This window comes from Phalacrocorax carbo, chromosome 3 (assembly GCF_963921805.1).
Source record: "Phalacrocorax carbo chromosome 3, bPhaCar2.1, whole genome shotgun sequence".
Lineage (NCBI taxonomy): Eukaryota > Metazoa > Chordata > Aves > Suliformes > Phalacrocoracidae > Phalacrocorax > Phalacrocorax carbo.
Genome location: NC_087515.1, coordinates 70,363,154 through 70,383,933, shown reverse-complemented (window position 1 = coordinate 70,383,933; position 20,780 = coordinate 70,363,154). Strand labels below are relative to the sequence as shown.

General features: G+C 37.8%; 1 protein-coding gene across 2 annotated transcripts; it reads left to right on the top strand.

Moving 5' to 3' along the window:
• The first annotated feature begins 3,157 nt into the window (after positions 1-3,157).
• On the top strand, positions 3,158-19,518 carry CENPW (centromere protein W). Of its 2 annotated transcripts, XR_010372210.1 has the most exons (4): positions 3,158-3,368; positions 8,262-8,375; positions 16,951-17,099; positions 18,045-19,518. XR_010372210.1 is itself a non-coding variant. In XM_064447345.1 (3 exons), exons 1-3 carry the CDS (start codon positions 3,279-3,281, stop codon positions 10,103-10,105), a joined length of 231 nt encoding a protein of 76 aa, XP_064303415.1. In that variant the 5' UTR covers positions 3,169-3,278; the 3' UTR covers positions 10,106-11,031. The 2 variants fall into 2 exon arrangements, 1 of the variants encoding a protein (XP_064303415.1); XM_064447345.1 differs by lacking the exons at positions 16,951-17,099; positions 18,045-19,518 and adding an exon at positions 10,079-11,031 and having other exon boundaries at positions 3,169-3,368.
• The last annotated feature ends 1,262 nt before the right edge of the window (positions 19,519-20,780 follow it).

Here is a 20,780-nt window from a genome sequence, read left to right as displayed (position 1 = left end):
CAACTTACAGTGTATTAGAGGAGTAAGGAGTGAATAAAATTAGTCTTTAAATTCACCTCTTCCTTACAGAAACAGAGAACAAAATGTTACTGGTTTGCAGTTCAGCAGTGATGGCCCCAAGCTTGGCCTCTTTTTTTGTCACTGAAATGTAGGGAGCTGTTTTCAAGAAAACCACATAATCTGGAAGCAAAAGTGACAAAACAACGTCACTGAAATTGTCTTTATTCAAAAACACTGCAAAGGTTCGTTGTTTTCTTGAAGAAGTCAGACCTGGGTGGTGGCATTTTAATTGCTGAATTTTTCAAGCTCTTATCGTCGGTACCAGATGATGTATTTAGTTCTAAAACACAGTTCAGTGTTGCTGGAAAACTGAGAAGATGCTGTGCTACAGCTGAAGCCATGAAACACATCCACTTTGCAAAACAAACTAATGTATGCTTAAAAACTGCAATAGTTAAAAAATAAAACTCTTGAAATACTATTTGAAAATAAGGTAACTGCTTGTAGAAAGTGGACACAAACTGCCACAGCTTTTGAAGAGGCAAAACATGAAAATGTGCCTATGAGGCACAGAATTGCCTTTTTTATAAAGCTGCATAAGTATGACAAAATTAACAACTTCAACTTTTCAAGAATTCATTTAAAGTACATTTTGCATTATCCTTTTAGCTATTTAAATGATATTTCATGATAGCTTTCTAACAGAACATTATGGATTCTATCAGAAAGACAGAAAAGGAAGATAATAATGTTCAAAATCAGAAATACAATGTGAGTTTGCAGTTTTCTATGATTCACTGTAATATAATCATTAATCCATGTGTTAATACAAGTCAAATTGTTTAAACAGTTGACTTTTACAGAATTTAGTAATTTAGTTAACTTACAATTTTTGTCCATTGCAATACATAATGTACAGTATAATTTTTTCATGTTCTACAATATCCTTATGCAAAAATTAAACTATTCAAAAATCATATTTACAGAAATATTTACTGATAAAGAGATTAAAATACATATTCAAGGAGAAATTTTAGCTATTGAGATTCATGTTTGTTCAGTAAATCAGAACCTATAATTTAACATTTTTACATTGGTCCTCTGTTATCAGTTGCTCGCAGTCTAATGTCATAAACTTTTCCAAACACAAGAAAAAAGGAGATCTGGTAAATAAGCAGATTTAAGACAGCACTTCAAATTATTATTTGCTGTGGCTAAAAAAAAAAGAATAGTCCACTAGGAATATAAAACTATCAGAACCAAAAAAAGTCTAACAGTATTAGAGAAAAGTAGATTTTATTATTCAGTCATTGCCTATATAGCAAGCACATGACTAAAGATAGAGTTACTAGTCCTGAGTCTCAGTATCTGTCATTTTATGCAGATCACTGCACAGTTTCCAATTTGTGTGATGTATTTGAATAGTTTGAGACCTATAGTGGAGGTACTTTTGCAACTCACAGAGTTTGTAAGATACTTGCCCGTACCAGTTTCCCACAGACAGTCTGAGATTGCAAGGCCCAGTTCTCAGCTCAGGTAAGGTCCACTGAGCTACTGATTTGTCCCAGATTTGAATCTCTTGACATGCTGAATTATCGTTGATCCCAATGCAAGTTTCTTTGTGTATATTATGAGCATTACAGTATATGACCCTATGAAGTCCTGAGTCACAGCCATTTAGTTAACTGAAAAAACAAATGTTTACTTCTAGCAGTGCTGCTGAGCCATTAACTGTGATTATTATTAAACGACAGAAAAACTCCCTAGGTTTTATTGTGCTTTTCCATTCACAGAAAAATTGCTAAGGCCCTGATTTTAAGATCTGCATTGCTGTTGACGATTAATGGCAAGTGACAGTCAAAGCTGAAAGAACGATGAGTGATTTTCAAATATCTGACAGAGTATGAAGAACTGGCAAATCTTAAATTCTCCCCTGCTGTCAGATATCATACTTCTATTTGGACTACATTTTGTGCATATCGCAAAATTAACTAAAATACCAAACCATACAGATTTAAGAACATACCTCAATAAAACTGAATCATATCTGGGTGCTGATAATTTTGAACATATTCAGGCAATATATTTATCTTATTGATTTCACATTTAAAATTGCAAACATCCCATAGGCCAAAGAAAACAAAAAACTAATAAATATGCTGAAAAACTCCATACCTCAGTATGAAATCCTGACCCCTTCTCCAACTAAGTACACACAGTCCAAATACACTGAGAATGCCAAGCTACAGGGGCCCCTCTGTGGGGAAACCTGTATTTCAGTCAGCAGCATCCGTCAGCCAAAACAGAAGTGTAGGGACAGATGCTAGGGAAAGGATGACTCTTTAAAGTGGTGGCCGAATTCAGAACGAGTGTGCGTTTCTGTGTACAATTAAGTCAACGCCGTGCTTGCGCTAACGCAGTATTTTATCTGGATTCACGTGCAGAACATAACTACCACTCTAGGCTCACGCTAGCACAGGTTTATGGTGCTCATTAATGCTCCCGGTCCCGCAGTCCCCCCAGACTAGGCCGTTTGGTGCAACGCCTCCCAGCAAGGTCACGGGAGGCAACGAAGGAGAGGACAAGGGTTTTGTACAACTCCCTCGACTTCTGCGGCAAATAACTTCTATCGCGCCTGGGAGACGGCTGCCAACTTCAAAGGCACAGGTCTCGGCCTGAGGCTCGTTTGGGCAGCGCCATGCCGGTGCCACGTTCCCTCCGTTTTGGAAACCTCTGCAGGTGGCAGCGGCCAGGCTTGGAGGCTAGGTAACGGCAGCCGGGGAACGCCACGTCCATTTTCTTTCTTGTCGATTAAAAAAGGGGCCTGGGCGGAGGTTTGGGTAACTTGTTAAAGCCAGAGCTACAACGGAGTCTCAGTGAGCTTACAAGGGAAGCGGTTTGGCACGCAGCTGCCTGCGGAGGGAGCGACTGTCGCGGCGTCCAGCTGGGACCCGTTTGGGACTACAGCAACTGCTCGGGAAGCTCCCCTCACCCCCGCACACAACCCCCGCCACCGGGCCGCCGCGGCCCCCGCCCGCCATTCCGGCCATTTCATGCGGTTTCCAGGGAAACGCTTCAGCGCCGGGGCCGCCCCGCCGGGAGGGGAGTGGAGCGGTCGCCACCTCCGCGCTCCTCGGGGGCGGCCGCTGGGAAACGCGTCACGGCGGGCGCGCGCCTGCGCCAAGGCGGCGGATTCGAACGGCGGAGGGCGGTTAGGCGGGAGCCGTTAGGCGCGTTCTCGGCGGCACCGGCCGCAGCGGGAGGAGGAAGGAGGGAGGATGAAACGCACGGCGCCCCGCGGCACGTTGCGGAAGATCATAAAGAAGCACAAGCCGCATTTGCGCCTGGCGGCTAACGCCGACCTGCTGGTGAGGAAGGAGAGGGGCGGGCGCCGGGTGTGCGGCCTGGCGTGGGGCGCGGGCCGGGCCTCAGCGGGCCGCCCCTCAGCGCCGCCGGCCCGTCTGCTCCGGCACGGGCCGCGGCGGCAGCGAGGGGAGCTCAAGGGCTGACTCCGCCAGCTCCACGAGTACTGGCCCGGGGAGGCTGGGGTGGCAGCGGAGGGCTGGGAGCCCTTGCGCTTTTGGCCGCGGGGGGCAGCTACAGCTCCTCTGGTTGCCAAGGGGCACGTGTCCCTAAACGTTTTATCGCTTGAAAGACATGGACCGACGGATTGCGCGCACCGGAGCACTTTGCTGGTTGCAATGGGATGTCAAGTTACTACTAATGGTGACCTGTGGGGAGATAGACGAACTGATTAATAAAATACTGACAAGCAGTGATTACAGCTTTCTGCTTTGCTGGTGGCTACTGTAGTTTTCTGACAGTGAGTTTGAGGATTCAGGGACATGCATAAATATCGTGTCACTGTATGCGCACAGTACTGGTCAGAGAGTTTGATGTAGGTGGACTGAAAAATAGGAAATTTGGATTATGTGGCTGTAACATGCAGATGTTTGGTTTTTATGTAGAGCAACTTGGGTATACAGGTATCAATCAACTGAATTGTGGTTAATGGGTTGCTAAGCTGTTAAGGCATCTTGCATGATCGTATTTTTGTAGAAGGCCCTTTAAGTAACCTCTGTCCAAAACTAAGGAATGACAAGTCTAGTAATCTAGTAAGGAGAATAAGGTGTTGGGGTCCTGTTCGTCGTTTAAAAAGAGCTCCCATGAAGGTGTGGGGATAACAGAGCCACATTGAGCAAGTTTCAGAAAACTGAGGCCAACAGAGCTGGACTCCTTCTGACCTGCAATGAGGGATTTGTGGCACAGAAAGTGTTTGTCTCACCAAGAATTTAGTCGACTACAGCAAGGAAACCTGTCCTCAAAAGAGCTGTGGTAGCTGCCATGTTGAAAAAAAACCACACCTGTGCGTTAAAAAAAAGTCTTTGAAGTGACTTAATATTAAGCCTTAACTTGCTTGACTGTCATGCCCTCTTGCTTTCAAACATGTGTGATTCTCAGAGCGTTAATACATTCTGTATACTAGTGTGGTCCATGTTTCATGTGCATATAAAAGTTGTGCCTTGCAGCATCTTGGAAGGTTGGTATCTGGATGTATGAAGCAAAATGTAAATATACAAAGTAAAATATAATGAGATTGATATGAATGGGTATGGTAATTACATGAGAGGATTTACATTTGAATGTAACCAGTACATATTTTTCTAATTGGTCTAATAAAAATATAATCTTTTCCTACTGCTTTTGCTATCTTTGGAGTATTTAATGGACTAAGGACCTGGCCCCTTGCTACTCATGCTCAGACCCACTCAAAGCTTACTCAGTGGAATGCAGTAGTCAACTAATCAAACTTACAAAATCACGAATAAATGTTTTGTAGTTGTTAGTAACAGTTGGTCTGTGTTTCCATGGTCATGTTAATTTGGCTTCAAGGTAGCATATCTGTCTGAAAGGGGTAAGTGGGGCATCCTTCCAAATCTTGGCCACTGGCTGTCATCTCTTCCTTGTCCCGGTATTAGTGTTCAGTAGGCTGCAGAGACAATCAGTGAATTGAATTGGCTGAAATTAATGAACAACAACAATGTGATCTAGCTTAAAGTATGGCTATGAAAATACTCCTTCCAACACAAAGGATGAGATGAGAATGAATTTTAATAATGTGTTGGAAGCTTAGATTATCTCTTCTGATGATGTCAAATTAAATGGCCTTTAATGTCAGGAGGCTTGGCTTTTTTTATTTTACCTTTAAACAGGAATATCCAGGGGTGGTGATTGTCCATGATGTTCTTCAGCTAGGCATGTGGCCGGCAGTTCTTTATTTCTATGAATAAATAATCAACACAGCTGGAGTTTTGCTTTATTAAAAAAGCAAAAATAAGGTGGGGCGGAGGAAGTTTAGTCCCGTAGTTAGACAGGTAAGTTTTGAGAGTATGTTTTTAGTGTCTCTGTTATCCCCTATAAACTGAGTGATTGGATTGAATACTTTAGAAGTTTATATAGTAGCTCTCTTAACGATGGGAAATAAATTTTGAGCAAAGTGCTTGTGTCTTCTGCTGGGGAGTAGGAGAACTGGCTGGTTTGGTTTCTGGGCTGTCTTCCTGGATGATCCGTGCTTTATGTTTGAATCTACTGTGGTACTTAGCCAGTCCAGTGTGGAGGCCTGCCTACCTGGCTTATAACATAATTGGATTGTTTTCCTGTTCCTGACCTTCAGCAATTATTTTTCTTCAGTAAACCAATGCCTTCTTACATGATCATTACTAACATGTTTGAAAGACATAAGAATTCAAACAATTTTCTTAAATACCTGAATGGAGTTTCTTCTTCACTCTTCAGATCCTTTTGATCAAGTATCTTTTTGAAATTTGAAGCTTTGTCAGAACCTGTTTCCTAAGTGTTAAAATCTTTCTCTGTGCACAGTGTAGCTAGCAAATTTAATCAAACTTTCTCAAGAAGCTGTTTTTTTGAAGGAATGTGATAGTATCTTTGAGTGAAGAGATAGGAGCAGTGTTTAAGGTTTTCCCAATGTTCTTGGAACTCAATTATTTACCTTTTTGAAAATAAGAGGTAATGAACTTTAGTACTGAAGTTCAGATATTCCCCCCCTCAACAGTCTGAGAAGAAAAAGCTGCAAACTTTGTTGTAGCTTGAAATTATAGAAGAAAAGCAGGAACTCAGCTGCTTGTTTGATGCTAGAAGGGCAGCTTTGTATTTACATTGCAGAAAAAGCTTGAAGTATTGCACTGAATGACCCCTTGTTTTCTATGGTTATTGGCACAGAATGATGAATAAGCGTTCACTGAAGGCAAAATATGAGTCTAAAGAATTGTACTGAAATTATGGCAGCAAAACAAAATTACAGAGCTTGTCTCTACTATTCATTAGTGCTGTTGAACAGGTGTGTGAAAGTTGCTCTGCAGTGTTGTGATTTTTCACATAAGTTGTTAAAACTTTATAACCTTTCTTTTATGGGAAGTAAGCATTCTGTTGTGTAAGGTGGTTTCATGAGTAGTTCAAAACTGTTTTTAAATTTTATGCAGAGGGACAATAATCTAATATGTAGTAAAGCAATGTCTTTAAATGTGGTACCACTTAGGTACCTGTCAGTAACTGTCCCATTCATGGTATTCAGTCATTCTGCCTTTCATTAGCCTTGAATAATCTGCAATATTTCTTAACATGTGTGCTCTGTTGTGGAATATTCTGATTTTTAGTTATATGACTGTTTAAATCTACAGGAGTTCAGGGGAAGCTTCTCCACATGCAGCAATTCACTTTGAAAATAGGAAAATAAAGGTACAGTGATTCTGAGAGAAGATGCAGTTTTTAAAGGAAGCTTTAAAATTAACACTTTTGCCTTTAGGTATCTCAGCAGGAGGACTCGAAAGTATGGAAGCTTTTGTTCTGCCTCCCTTTTCTCTCCCAGGTTGTTTCCAGAAATTTGGCCTCCATGTTGATAAGTCTAATAATGAGAGTTCTAATGTTGAGCACTATTTTATTGCCACTGCTTGATTCTGTCGGAGATTATTTCTGTGTGAGTAACTAAAGACTAGGTTAAAAATGGCTTTGATATTTTGCTAAATAAATCTGCAAGAACATTTGATTTTTGTGTAGTAGATGCTTCCAAACAATGCCGAATATTATGTGCATTTATCTATTGCATGCTGGCTTCATTTAGTTCAGGAGATTAAAAAAACCCTCTAAATTGCTTGTCATATGAACACCGAAATGCCTCTAACAGATTCTTTGCGCTGCAAACCTGCGGCCAAAGTATTTCCTATAAACTCTAACTTGTAGCTTTCCTTGTTGTATCTTTCTAGGCTTTGCAGATCAGGTATGGCAGAATAAGTATATCACCTAATTCATATAAATTAAATTTTCATGTAGTTCAGTAATATTTTTCTGAGCTCTTGATTGAAAAAAGTATTTTTGTACACTTTACATAGCACATTTTATATTGTTTGAAAGTTTGATTTACAAAAGGGGCAATTACCAATTTTTAGGTAGGACTATTAAAACAGTTCACATAATATCTGTATAATGCTAGACGTTTGTATTATAGCTCCCTTATTACTCAGGGGTGCTTTTGGTTGGCAGTTCTTAGTCCAAGTTGGAGCAGTTTCTTGCCTGCTGAAATTTTTGCTGCTTCTGTACTAGCAGAGCACCATTCTGTATTGAACAGAATACTGCCCTACCACTTCTTTTCATGTAAAAAGGTTAAGTAACTGATGAGCTGGGAAAAAAATGGATGGAACCTCCTGACAGTGGAGAATTCCTTATTCTGGAGAAGTTAATGTCAATGCTCCGTTGCACTGGAAAGGGGCAGAAGTCCTTGAACTTGTCTGTGGTCCATTTGGTGATAAGGCAGGGATGAATTTGCTGCTCATTAAAAGTCTGGCTGTTGTAGTCACTGAAAGCTGACTATATTTACTAGTAAGCAAAAAGGCCCCTTCTTATTCTCTGATATTTATGTTTACTTTTTATTATAAAAACCTGCTAATAAAAATCAGATTTTTTTCTTTTAGATCCGGTTTTGTTTGTACCAATATTTCTAGAGTACTTTTACAATTTAAGTATACTAAATTTAAACTGTATTTACAAGAGTCTTGCAGTAAGGAATGTCTTGGGAATTTATTAAGACGTAAACTGAGTGGTACTTTGTTTTCCTGAGAACACGTTTCAGGAATTTGGAAGCAGTCTAATATGAGAATATTCTGTCTCAAACAGTGAACCTCTAAAAAAACCAAACTGTTTGAATCCTTCTTGATTCTTTTTTTTTTTTTTTCTTCCCTTTTTTAAAGGTGCATTTGAACTTCTTGCTGTTTCTCCATCGGCTAGCAGAAGAAGCCAGGATAAATGCTTTTGAGAACAAAAGTAAAATAATTAAACCTGAGCACACTATAGCTGCAGCAAAGGTAATACAGCATTTTAAATATTTTTTTCCTTTTTGTTTAATATAAAATGTATTATGACAGCATATACAAAAGTTTCCTGTGTTAGTGTTGATACGCATTTATTTATAATCCAAAACCTGCAGATACATAATGTTCTTTAATCCATCACTGGCATAATTCACTGTTGCCAAGGCATCAAATTAACTCTCCTTGCCCTATTAAATAGAGCCCAATTTTTCTTGATTATTCCATGTTTAAATTCATAGTTTCGGTATGTGGGTAAGTCTACACAGTAGTCTACCAGCAAACATCTGTGGGCTGAAAGCCCAGGGAACAGGAGCAAATTCCAAAGTTGGAGGATCTGTATTTCAAATGATACTATATAAAGGAAACCTGCTGTCTTAACTTCAGTAATACAAATAAAGCTTTATGGAACAAGGGAGAAATAGTTCAGAGAGGGTCAAATATCTTTCTTACACCTTCAGTTCTTACCTGCTCCATCTGAAAGATATTTGAAGTGGATTCATGCAGCATTGTCTGGGTACTACTTGAACACACAGATACTTTGTGTGATGTTATGTTCAGCAAGGGAAGAATCTAAGGGAGGATTAAACTGGATTGTTGTATGGGTAGTTCAGCATAAGGAAAAATGCTGTATGAATATCTGAAGGAGGAATCCTCTGCATTACAGAGCATGGTAAGTTTTGTGTACATAGAAAAGACAGAAAAGAGGAAAGTGCAGCATTCTCTCTCTAGAAAGAGCTAGAGTAGTGTCAAAGTATGACTGAAATCCTTTTGTATTCTGTCGCTCACTTCATTCGCTAGCTATGTCTTCTTTACCTAGGTTTCATGAAGGAACTCAATCTCTTTAATTTGTTGAGTTATCTGTTCAACCATCTACTACTGCTGGGCAAATTGGAAGAACAAAACCCAATGTTATCTGATATTTGGGTCCTGTGGTTTCTGTTTATCTTCAGTATTTTTTTTTTCCTCTGGTGAAATGTTTAGTTTGATACTTTCTGTTACTATAGTAACAGAAATATATACAGGATGTGTAGGGTAGCCAAGTGAATGTTACAGTTGGAGCCTTACACATTTGTAATTTCTTTTAAACTGCAATCTTAACATTATTTGAACATTTTTGTGCTCCATTTATTTTTTTTAAGATGAGAAGAAAGGAAAAGCTGCCTATATTTTAATAATGTTAACACTTAAGTGGTCCCACTTGGGCTTTGAAGTTCATTTTTCAACTTAAACTCCAAACCAAAAAATGTCCTTCCAAGGGTCTGGGCGCTCTTGATATAGAAAGAAAGAAGGCATTACAAACAAAAATCGAGCATGGTAGCTGTATAATTGCAAATCTTATTTTTTTTCTTTTTGTCTAGGCCTACGCAATAAGAGCTTCAAGGAGTCTGCTGAGGGCTTCAGAGAGCTATTGCCATTTCTTAGCATTCATTTTTAAAATAAGCCATTTATTTTACAGAATTCTTGGTTGTGAATGTTTTCTTTTAAAAAAATGCTTTCTGATGGGGAATTTTTCTGTATGCTTTTGCTTTATTTCTAACCTTTTCCCTAGACTTTTACCCTTGGTGACTGTACTCTGGGAAACAGGTTGTTTGACTAGGTGAACCTTTCATGTGAGTAGCCTAGTCTTTAGGATCTCTTACTCCTGCCTGGATTGTAGTGATAAAAGCAGTGATAAATATACTTTTTTCTTTTTGCAGGTTATATTAAAGAAAAGCAGAGGCTAGAAAACAGACCAGTGGAATCTCAAAGCATGGTTTTTTTCTGTGTTTTCTTACTAATGTGAGATCCTGTGAACCAGCTTTTGTACTTGTGGAAGTATTTAGTTTTATTGATGTCTATTGCCTGACTCTGAGTATCTTGCTGTTTCTGTAAAAAAAAAAATTAAGAATCTTACAGTGTATATTTTCATACACTTTATACATAATTTGAAAATTTATGTCCCTTGTCATTTAAGACTTTTTGTGTACCTTGTTTCTTCCATAATAATGGAGGAATACCTGTATCGTCACTCTTCAGGTACAATGTGTCATTTATTATTAAAAGTGTGAAACTTTTCAAGGAGGACAGTAATAAAAATGCAGGTTTCACTAAATCCATTATAGATTATGCAGTTCAATGCAGATTTACTAGCTAAACAAAATCTTGGCTTTCAAAACAATCGCTGTAGAAACTCGTGTATTATATATCTTGGCTTCGATTTAATTATAGATGTCTTAATATTTTTTAAATTACTTTGAAAAGTAGACTAAAACTTATGTGTTCTGGGGACAGAATACATTTTTAGTATTTCTAAATGCTCTGTACTGTGAAGCTGTCTGGTTGTTTGATGTGGTATATGAGACAAGTTGGTGGTCTCCAATTCAGTTGGTGTGGACAGATGCACATTATGGAAGAGAAAAGATCTGGCACAGCTGATGTTTCTGAAGTTAGATCCTGTACAAATAGTGAAGATAAGTTGGTATGAGTGCCAAGCTACTTCCTTCCCCCTTTTGAGTGTCACCCTAACTTGTCAGAAGTTTGGAAATGTACATTATTTAAAAATATCTTTTCTTAAATTAAAATCATATTCTACTGCTAACCTGATATTTTTAAACAGTTGCTGAACACTTTGCTTAATAGATCTTCTAATAAACTGTGAGATTCAACTATATCTTTGAGCTGATAATACAGTTTTGTGGAATATGTCATAGCTGATCCTTCATATGCACAGTGAGCTATTCTTAAAATAAAAAAATTTAAAAAACATTATGTATTTAGTAGTCTAATTTTGTTTAACGTGATACTGAGCATACTCTAGAAACTCAGCAAAAAAAAGGATTGCATTTTATAAATATTTCTGTAGTCTAAGGAAATAAGCAATGCCAGAACTTCAACTTCATATCATGTCCACATATTTTTAAAAATCCTGTACCACCTGTGAGAAGTCATCCTTTTACAGTATGCAGAAGGAAGGATGAGTCTTCTGCTATACTTAACTCATACTTAACTCATAGGCTTAGTTCAGTCTGCTTGTACGGTTGACTAGATTCCTTATTCTGCATTTCCTCTCCTACTTCCTTGGAATCCACAAAGAAAGCTGAGAACATGCATGTGTAGAGGATATTTGGATTTAATAATCTGAAGTACATTCTCAGGAATAAGGGAGAACTGACTAGGTATTTATATTTTTCTTTGTAATTACTGTCTGTGTTTTAACCATTTTATTGCAACACTAGATTTTCCTTTGTTAGAAATGTTTTCTCTTAATTTTTCCCTGAAATATTTTCTTATAGTCTTGTATAACCACATATCTTTCCTCATTGTACAGTTGAGTGCTGTAGCTTCTTTTGAAACTTGTTTTGATGTCCACTTTAACTTTTTCTTTTTTGATCTGCCTAGGAGCAAGATCCACTCTGAGCTTAGTGGAATGTTCTTGCTCTCAAGTAGTAGATGGATGATTAGCTACCATTGGGGAAGGGAGGCAAGGGAGGGTTAAAACCAGCCACCAGTGTCCTTTTAAAATATTTTATACAGTGTTTTTGGCCTGTATTCATGGTTAAGAAGGTGCCTTTTTTTTTAATAGGAGAGGGACTTTTTTCGGTAAGCCCTGAGAAGTTTTGAGTCAGAATGTGTACTAGTTTGCCAGTACTTTGTGAACATTTCATAAGTAGCTGAAGCAGGCAGGTATTCAAGTTTCTCTATTAAACTTTAAATAAATAATTGCTGAAAAATAATGTGGTTGATGTAGTGTGGTTAAGCATTCAAAAATATACAGTGCTATTATGTTTTTGTAGTATCTTCTCGAATGTTCACCATAAGGTTAATTAAATTCATATTTGGCAGCTCTTCTGTACTCCTTCGTGTATATACGTAGGGTCTCCTCTCTACCCAGTACTCCTTACTGGATTTTTAAAATCAAAACTCCTTACAGCAGTGTTGTCTAAATACTCATGAACACTTCCAATTAATATAACCTTGGAGGACATACTCCTCCAGTATAAGATAATAATATGTTTTCTGTTATTGAATCTTTGTTTAATGACAAAACATCAAAGCACATAATTCTAGAAAACATATTTTTAAACTAGATCTGTAGTAGAAGGACTAATGAAGTTGGGTTCTCTTATTTGAATTTCTGGGTTAATTCTCTGCCATTAGGAGGAAAAAAGCAAGGATTATTGAGGGAAGAGTCATGCTGATGCATTAATTGGGTGTCGCTTCTACTCAACTGTTTTCATGAAACCTTGAGAAATCTAGTGTTCAGAAACCATTGAGACTATTGACTCACTATTGAATTTCCTCTGGATTAAAAAGTAAGATTCATGAGATTTTGGGAAGGAGAGGTGCTCAGACAATACAAATATGACTCTTCCTTTCCTCAGGAAAGCAGGCTAGAAGACCTAAAAAAATTAAAGTCACATTGAGATATTATCTTTTTTTCCATTCTCTTTCTTCTCTGCAGCTTTCCCAGTGTTGTCCTGTTTCATGTCCTACCCCACCCATTCACTGTGACCATCCATGAAAGGGGAAAAAGTCAAAATGAAGAAATAAAAGAATTTGGCAGAAGTACTTCCGGTGGCCCTTGTCTTGGTTTTCAGCTTTTCACATAGCTAGTGTTAGTCCCTAGGCTAGTGAGTGGTATCACAAGTGATTAAGACACAAAAGAAGAAATATGTTTATTGATAAGCAGGTGACTATTAGGGAGGAGAGTGTTTTCCCTTGTGTGGGGGTGCTGCTGCTGGTTTTGTTCCATCTCATGTATGCAGTGGTCTGCTGTTTGCCAACTTGAGTTAGCCTTCTCGTGAGGAGTATGCAGTATTCTAGCTCTCGTGGTCACGTGATTTTGCTTGCAAGATAAGCAAAGAGAGAAGATAGTTGTGAAAGCTTTAAAGCTAGATTCATGCACACTTTTGTTTAAATTTGCAGGGTATGCAAGTTTAATATTACCTGAGTGGTATAAATTGCATGATTATTAGGTTTAAAACTGTGAATATTAAGAGTGACATATCGGTGAAGGTTAGCTCTATGGAGAGATCTAGCTCTTTAACTCCTAATGGAGTCAAGAGGATATATGAACTTGTATGCTTTTGTGGGTCAGGGCCAAATAATCACTATTCTATCTGAATCTAAAGTTATGTTGGATCATTAAGTCTGATGTTTTGATTCAGAAAATCAACACAGGTGCTACAGGGGGCATTTATGCCTTTGAGCTTCATTGTGCTTGTACGTGGAGGAGTGCATGGTTGCTAAAAAAGAATCTTAAGTTGCATAATAATAATAGTAAATATTCTCTGGCTCTAGTGATACAGTAAAGGAAAAAATCAGAAATATGTATGCTGTAATAGGAAAATTCTCCTTCTAGCCATAAGGTGGGGATAGAGCAAAAACTGTCTTTTTCTTCCCTGCAGTAACTTCCCATTAGAGAAAGGTTGGGTTTTTTTATTCCTACTAAAAGGTATGCTAGATGTTGTGACACTTCCGGATATTTTTTTGAAGACTACCAAACCTGCACTGCTGACATATGTAGGATAATTAGCGTTAAAAAAATTTTCCCATTTACATCAACAAAATGTGGTTTGCTGGTCCATGCTGAGAGGGTAAAAGTTAGATATGTGAGGCTTTGATGGATCTTGAAGATCTTTCTTTTTTCGAAGCTCAATGTTTCAGCATCAGATAGTTTTCTTAGTTATCGGTCTATAGTTACCTCCACAACATAGCCTTTTTTTTTTTTTTAGAAACTGGTATGTTCTATGGGTAGTTTTATGCAGGAAGTTTTTGTACAGGACATTGCTCATACAGCAGTCAACTATAAAACATAGCTCATATTGGTTGAATTGCTGACTTGGCGTTCCATTAGTCTTTTATCAGCTTAGAACAACTAATGATAGGGCATTGTAACTCCTAAATGCATAGGGTTTTGAGGTGACTTAGGAGTATATATTTAGAATGTGTAGCTTATCTTTCAAATAAAAGTGCTGATTACAGTGAAACAAAATTCCTTTTTCCAGAGCTGTACACTATATGTCAAATTTAAGTTCTTCAGCCTGTTTCAGAGCACTGTGTGTAGTTAATTTTCAGTTCAATATACTATGTATATGTACTGGAATATAGATTCGTTTGATATGTTTGCATGGTACTGTACTTGCAGCTGCTGTGGTAGCCTACTTGGGTATGATAAAAGAGCATATTAGAACAAATTTCTTGCATGTTTGAGTAGTTTCAGTTCTACGGTGAGAAGATGCTGACAGCATTTTTGTTGTGCTAAATACAGAAACGCAACTTTTTGAGGAAGTTGGCGAAGAGTCTCCCCACCTGCCAGCTCGTGGTTCTGCAGATGTAGTCACTTGGAATTCATTCATTTACTGTTTGGTGAACAATGTTGGGCGTATGTCAGTTTCTTTGCAGTACGCATTCATCAAATTCACATGGGCTTTGGCACATAATATTCTCCTGTGGGCTGGCTTACTGACGTTGTCCTGACCAAACTGCTGAAAGATCTTTTCAGGTCATTTGATACCTGTACGATCAAGTTTCTTACTGAGAAGGTCACTTTTCCTGGGGGAATGATTTCAGTGTGTGGAGAACTTGGTAGAGCATACAAGAATGCCTAAACAGACTTAAAATTACTTCTGGTTTACAAAAGAAATGTAGACACAGCCTTACTACTGGGTAATAACGTGACTGCAGCAGTTAAATAAAGCCAAGAGCACTTCCTACAGAAATGGCTTGCTGTTAACCTCCTAGCACTAGGTCAGGCTCGACAGAAGCAGAGACTCCTATTTTGTTTCCCAAGTGTGTAGAAAGCACAGAAAGATATATGTTTTGGTAACTGAGCAGATCCTGAATCAAAAATTATGAAAGACCAACACTTCCAAATAAATTTAATAAGGAATAGGGTTGAATTAGCTGGAGATTCTAATCCCTATGTCAGGTTTAAATAGGTCTAATTGTATTTGTGCTAACCTCTAAAATTGACGGCCTAATGTGATTTTTTTTCATTTGTTTAACTTCAGCAGGTAAGGATACACAGAGACCAGATTATATGACTGATATTAGTTTTAATGAGAATTTTGCAAGTTTTAGAAATAAACCTTATAACATTTAAGTAACATTTAAGCCAGTTTTTAAAAATCTGTTGCATAGCTGAAGTCGTCTTAGTACAAGCAAGCCTCTAGTCCTAGCTGTTGGAGGCTACTCATGGTGTAAAAGCTAAAGCTAACATACTGACGGTGGGCTACATTTACACAGGTTTAAATTCTTTATTCTTTAGTTTATTGTCGCTCTTCAGAGAAAATTATGTGTGTACAATGCTGTTTCCAAAATCGGTCAGCTGTTTAAGTATTACTGATTTCTGTAGGTTGGTTAGCAACTAAAAATGAGTTAAAAACTCATTTCATTTAAAACGGGTGGGGGAGCAGTAAAGAAAAGAGAAAGGTAAGCGCATGGCATAGTAAATGGTTCTCTGTCCAACCTTAACTGTGTTTCCTGTAGTTTCACAATTTGTTTTTCATGTTGAAGTTTAATTGTGGGTTCCCGCCCTTTCCAAATTTAAAGGGTGGGGTTTTGGGGGAGGAAGGGAGTAGTTTTCATGTAGTCTAAGTAACAATGGCCTTCTAAAACTTTTTCCAATAAAGTTAGTGCTGTGTCTGTTCAACCCTAATGTCAGTTTAACTAAGGTTTTCTGGTATATGGGATATCTTCCTAAATTGTCAGCAGAGTTCCACAGGGTAATTAATTTTGATGGTACTTTTCCTGTTGCCTATTTTGGAAGGCTTTTCCACAAATTCATGTGAATAAACCTTGAAAATTCAGATCAGAAGTGGGCAAAAGAAGTTCATATTTCTTGGCTTTACAGGAAACTAAAATTTTGCAAAATACATAACAGTACATGTAGATTAACTTACCTGCTTTTCGGTAATTCATCTTGATTTTGCTTTCCTTATTGTTTTGCTTTCCTGTTCTGGTTAAGACTGGATAGCACAGTGAAGTTTTATTTTTAGGGCAGCAACAACATTTAAAAATCCACTACTGCCAAAAGAATGGATTAACTATCAATAGTTAGTATTCTTCATGTGAATGTGGGCAATAATGCATTTTTCATTTAAACATTCAGATGACTGACAGATTGTTCACCCGTAGATGTTTGTCATAGACTAAGAAGTGTGTATATATATATATTAGTGGCTGCAAAATTAAGAATGAGGAACCCTTTTCATCCAGAACTCGTGGGTTTTTTTGGGTTGGTTTGTGGAGGGGTTTCTGGGGGGATGGGGTGGGTGGGAGAGTGTTTGTTTTTTAGTGGAAAGAAGGGAGTTACCAAAGGTAACTTGATGAATAGGCCGTGTAGTTAGTACAAGAACCCTTCAGCAGTCTGTTGGCTTTCAAATGTATACTGAGTTCAAGAGGATTTAAGGAAAAGGTTTCAAAGGAGCCACCAGCAGCTAGGTGAAGCTTTCTTTTCCTCTTTGACTGAAGTTTATAAAATGGGAAGGAGAGAAAGAACAGTTGGCTGTGAATGGTTCCAAATAGAAAAAAAATACTGCCTAGCCCCATCACTGGTATTATTTCAGATTTATACGATGTCTTGCAGACAAATGATCTGAAATTAGTTGGAATCCACTGTCTCAGAAGATACCTGTGCAGAAGAAGGCTTCAGTCTCGCAGAGCGTGACACTTCCCCTGGTCTCAGCCGTTAAGGCTCTGTGGCGCGTGCTCTCGTGCTAGCCATGGGTGTATGAGGTAAGGATCCGCTCTGGGCAAATATCCGCGTCTTGGGAGATACACTGCTGTATCCACAACACCCTGGGGGAATTTCTTTGGAAGACGGTCCTGGAGTAGCCTTGATGTCTTTCCACATGATTCCATTCTCTCTGCCCTGGAGAATTTTCTGGTTTTTTCTAGCCTTTCCCATAGGTTTTTTTTTCCTGTTTTTATGGATATTAATATAGAATATTTTAATTAATTTTAATTTATCCTAAATTGTGAGTAAAATTCGAATATTAAATGTTCCTCAGAAACATTAGTCTTCAGGGAGAAACTGAGCATAAGAGCTAGTAGCACTTACACAAGCACTTACACAAGCTTTCTGAAATATCATTGTTTACTTTTCCCTGTTCACTTTATTGTTTCTGTATATATGTAGCATAAACACAAATATTGTGTTTATTTATATTTATATTTATATTGTGAGGTTGTGAAAGTAGCACGTAGGGTTTTCTGACACTTCTTGTTGACTGCAATTTTTGAAGTTAAGTCTCAACAAGGTATGGAATAACTTACTGGCTTGAAGGTGTTAATTGTACTATAATATTGTACATACAAACGCAAAGAAATTTTGTTGTTAATGCTATTGTTTATGCCTCCGAGCCTTATGCTGAACTTTGCTAAACAGCTAGCTGGCAGAGCAGCTATAGCCAGGGGTTGGAAGAATAGGTAATATTAAAAACACAGATGAGTGCAAGCACAGCAGTTTTACTTTGGCATATTATTTTCATCTTTTGCAAGGTTTTCCTGGAAATAGAAAGAAAACACCTTTCCAAATCATCTTTACTTGGGTAGAATGGATGCTTAATTACACTGAACTTCTCCAAAACAAACGTTTATGTGTTGACCTGAATTGTACCTTGGATATTTCTGCTAACATGTTTTTTTCCTACTTCTTGCTTGCCCACTTTCACTCACAAGGGAAGAGGATGGGATCAACTGGACACTCCTTTCTTCTAAGGGAAGCTCTTCTAATGGCTCTTTTTTGTGAAGTTCCTGGCGAAGCAGAAGGCCATATATGTCTAAAGAGAAGTCTTAGAGATTCGCTGATATTCCAAGAAAGAATTATTTTGTCTCTACTAGCTGTAGTTTAAAACATTTGTTCTGATGTGTAAAGACCTTGACTGCACGTACTGGATTTTACATAAATAACTTGTAAGAAATTTAGATTCCGCCCCCCCCCCCCAGTACAGAAACTCTAGATGTTTTCTGATGTATAAAACTCCAGATGGAACTTAGAGAACCTGGGGCTATTTTTTATTCTCTGAAGAACCCATCAATTTAAAATATCAGGCTACTCTCTGATTGAGAACGTAGAGAATTTTTGTTAGATTATTTTAAGTTTCTGTTCAGTTTTTTTTGCTTACAGGGGCTAATAGATATTTTGAGGTTTTTTTTTTTGCTAAATATTTGATATGCTATTCCTTTATTCAAGCATGAAAATCCAATTATGACTCATCTCCCAGAGAAGTCTTCCAGTTTCCATAACATTCCTGATATTCTTAATTTTGAAGACTAAGCGGAGTTTCTTCCCAATATTTTTCTGTTCCTCTTTTTCCAGTCCCTAACTTCAATGCTAAAGGGAAGAGAGGGAGAGGAGAGGATGGTTGCAGAACACTTACACTGGAACCCAAGCAGTAATACCAGCAGGTAGCAGGCTTTAAATGGTGTAAAGAGTAGGTGAAGCAAATGCTCCATGTCCCTTATCAGACTTAGATGGTCCTCTGGGGACACAGTTCACAAGATGAACCCTTGTTAGCAATGCTGTTGCTTTTGCTTAAAAATTGTGGAAACGCTTCCCCACTCCCCCACCCCCCAAAAAAGTGCTTTTTTCTCCTTATTAGGAAAAAAAGAAGAAAGCATTGGTTCCAATGTAAACAGGAACAAAAGGAATTTAATTTCTGCTTTAGTGTGTTAATTATTGATTGAAAAACACTTAGTTTCAATTGCTTTATATTTTTTGTCTGAGGAATACCTATTCTTTTGAGAAAACTTCTAAAAATGAGAAGCTGGATGTTTAAAGCTGTACCACAACTGGGACTTTATACATTGTACTAATATCAGTTTGTTAAAAAAATAACCTGAAGTTATTGCACAAACAAGCAAAATATTCCTAATAGTAAAGAAACACTTTTGAAATAGCAACTTTTTTCAAGATTTCCCTTGCAAATTCCATTTAAAATCATAATGTTTGTTAAAAAGCTTGTGTAATAATATTTTTAGAGCTTAGTAAGTTTAACTCCTGTCTGCATCCCTCTTGAAAAGAAATGTGGACCATGTTTGAGACATAATTTGTGTAACAAAATATCTTTATTTCTGAGTTAATTTAATTTTTACATGCCTCTGTTACAGAGGAAGTATTCTTTTAATACAAGTCATGTGTTTAGAGCAGTAATTTTTACATTCAACATAAATTATTTTTATGTTGTAACTGTTTGATGTGAAGTCTACATTTTCTGTGAGTAAACTTCTTAGCAGTTACAGTATGGATCTCATCTTACCATATCAGTACCTCTATGTTACCAATCACTATATTGGAAATTAAAGATTTAGAGGTTAATAACAAAATTTGAGCAAAACTCTGTACTTTCAATACAAGAGGCACTCACAGTCCTTTTTTACCTAGGCTGCTTGTACTACCCTTGGAAACTAAGAGAAAAATAAGTTTTGGTCTGTTCCTGTAATTTCCCATTTAAACAGGGTCTAGCACCACATGAAACACTACTGACCTTTAGCAATGTCAGAACATGAAACGGAGGAGGATATCCTATGGTGTATAGTACATTAAGGGGATTACCTCATCAGCATGAAAGGTCCATAACTAATCTACACCAGAGACATGTGAACTGTTGGAGGAGGACATTCTTGAGGATATAAAGGAACACATCAAAACATTTTCTCTTGAGAGTTGTTCAGCATGTAAGTAGAACAGCCAGCATGGGAATGTTTCTGAATTCGAGTGTCAAAGTTGTTCTATTTCCAGTGGTTTTCATTCATATACCTTCCTCCCCCCACCCCGCCCCCCGACAAAAAAAAAAAGAAAACAACAAACCCAATTCAAGGCTAGGTTGGGGTTGATAAAACACCATCAAATCCTCCTGCTTATGGAAAATTAAAGTGTGAGTGTGTGTGCTGTTCTTGGCACCTTCTTTACATTAAGAAGCAAAGTTCTTCCTCCCTTGTTAACTGTGGAGATCTAATAACAGAAACATTGCAGGAGGTAAAGATTAAGAGGGAAGCAATTGTTTTTCAAACTTCCTAAACTGTACCTCTACACTAGTATAATGTATTCTTTCTCCAGTTTTGCTTGAGCTTGTACAAAGCCAGTAGCAAAACTAATTATGTAGATTCAAGCTCTAGCACTAGGCAAATAAGATTCAGTTCTACCCATCCATCATACACAACCCTATAACTCTGCTGTGATAGTCCTGCTGTAACTTATTGCATTTATATTGTCTTAATACATGGTTTTCTATATGTATTTTTTTTCCTAATATAATACTTGGTCATAGATATGAAAAATTGACCAAAAACTGTAAATACAGCTTTCCAGAAATACAGAACTCAGGTAAATCAGTCAACCCAAAATTTTATTAGCCACGCTTAAGTCTTGCAAATAACATGGTTTTTAAATCTTTGGGTTTGAAAACCCTGTTG

Bases quoted from the DNA above. Each gene is read 5' to 3' on its own strand.
- CENPW (XM_064447345.1), top strand. From the start codon at position 3,279: ATGAAACGCACGGCGCCCCGCGGCACGTTGCGGAAGATCATAAAGAAG. The intron at 3,369-8,261 runs GTGAGGAAGGAG...CCTTTTTTAAAG, and splicing joins CGGCTAACGCCGACCTGCTG to GTGCATTTGAACTTCTTGCT. The intron at 8,376-10,078 runs GTAATACAGCAT...TTCTTTTTGCAG, and splicing joins ACACTATAGCTGCAGCAAAG to GTTATATTAAAGAAAAGCAG.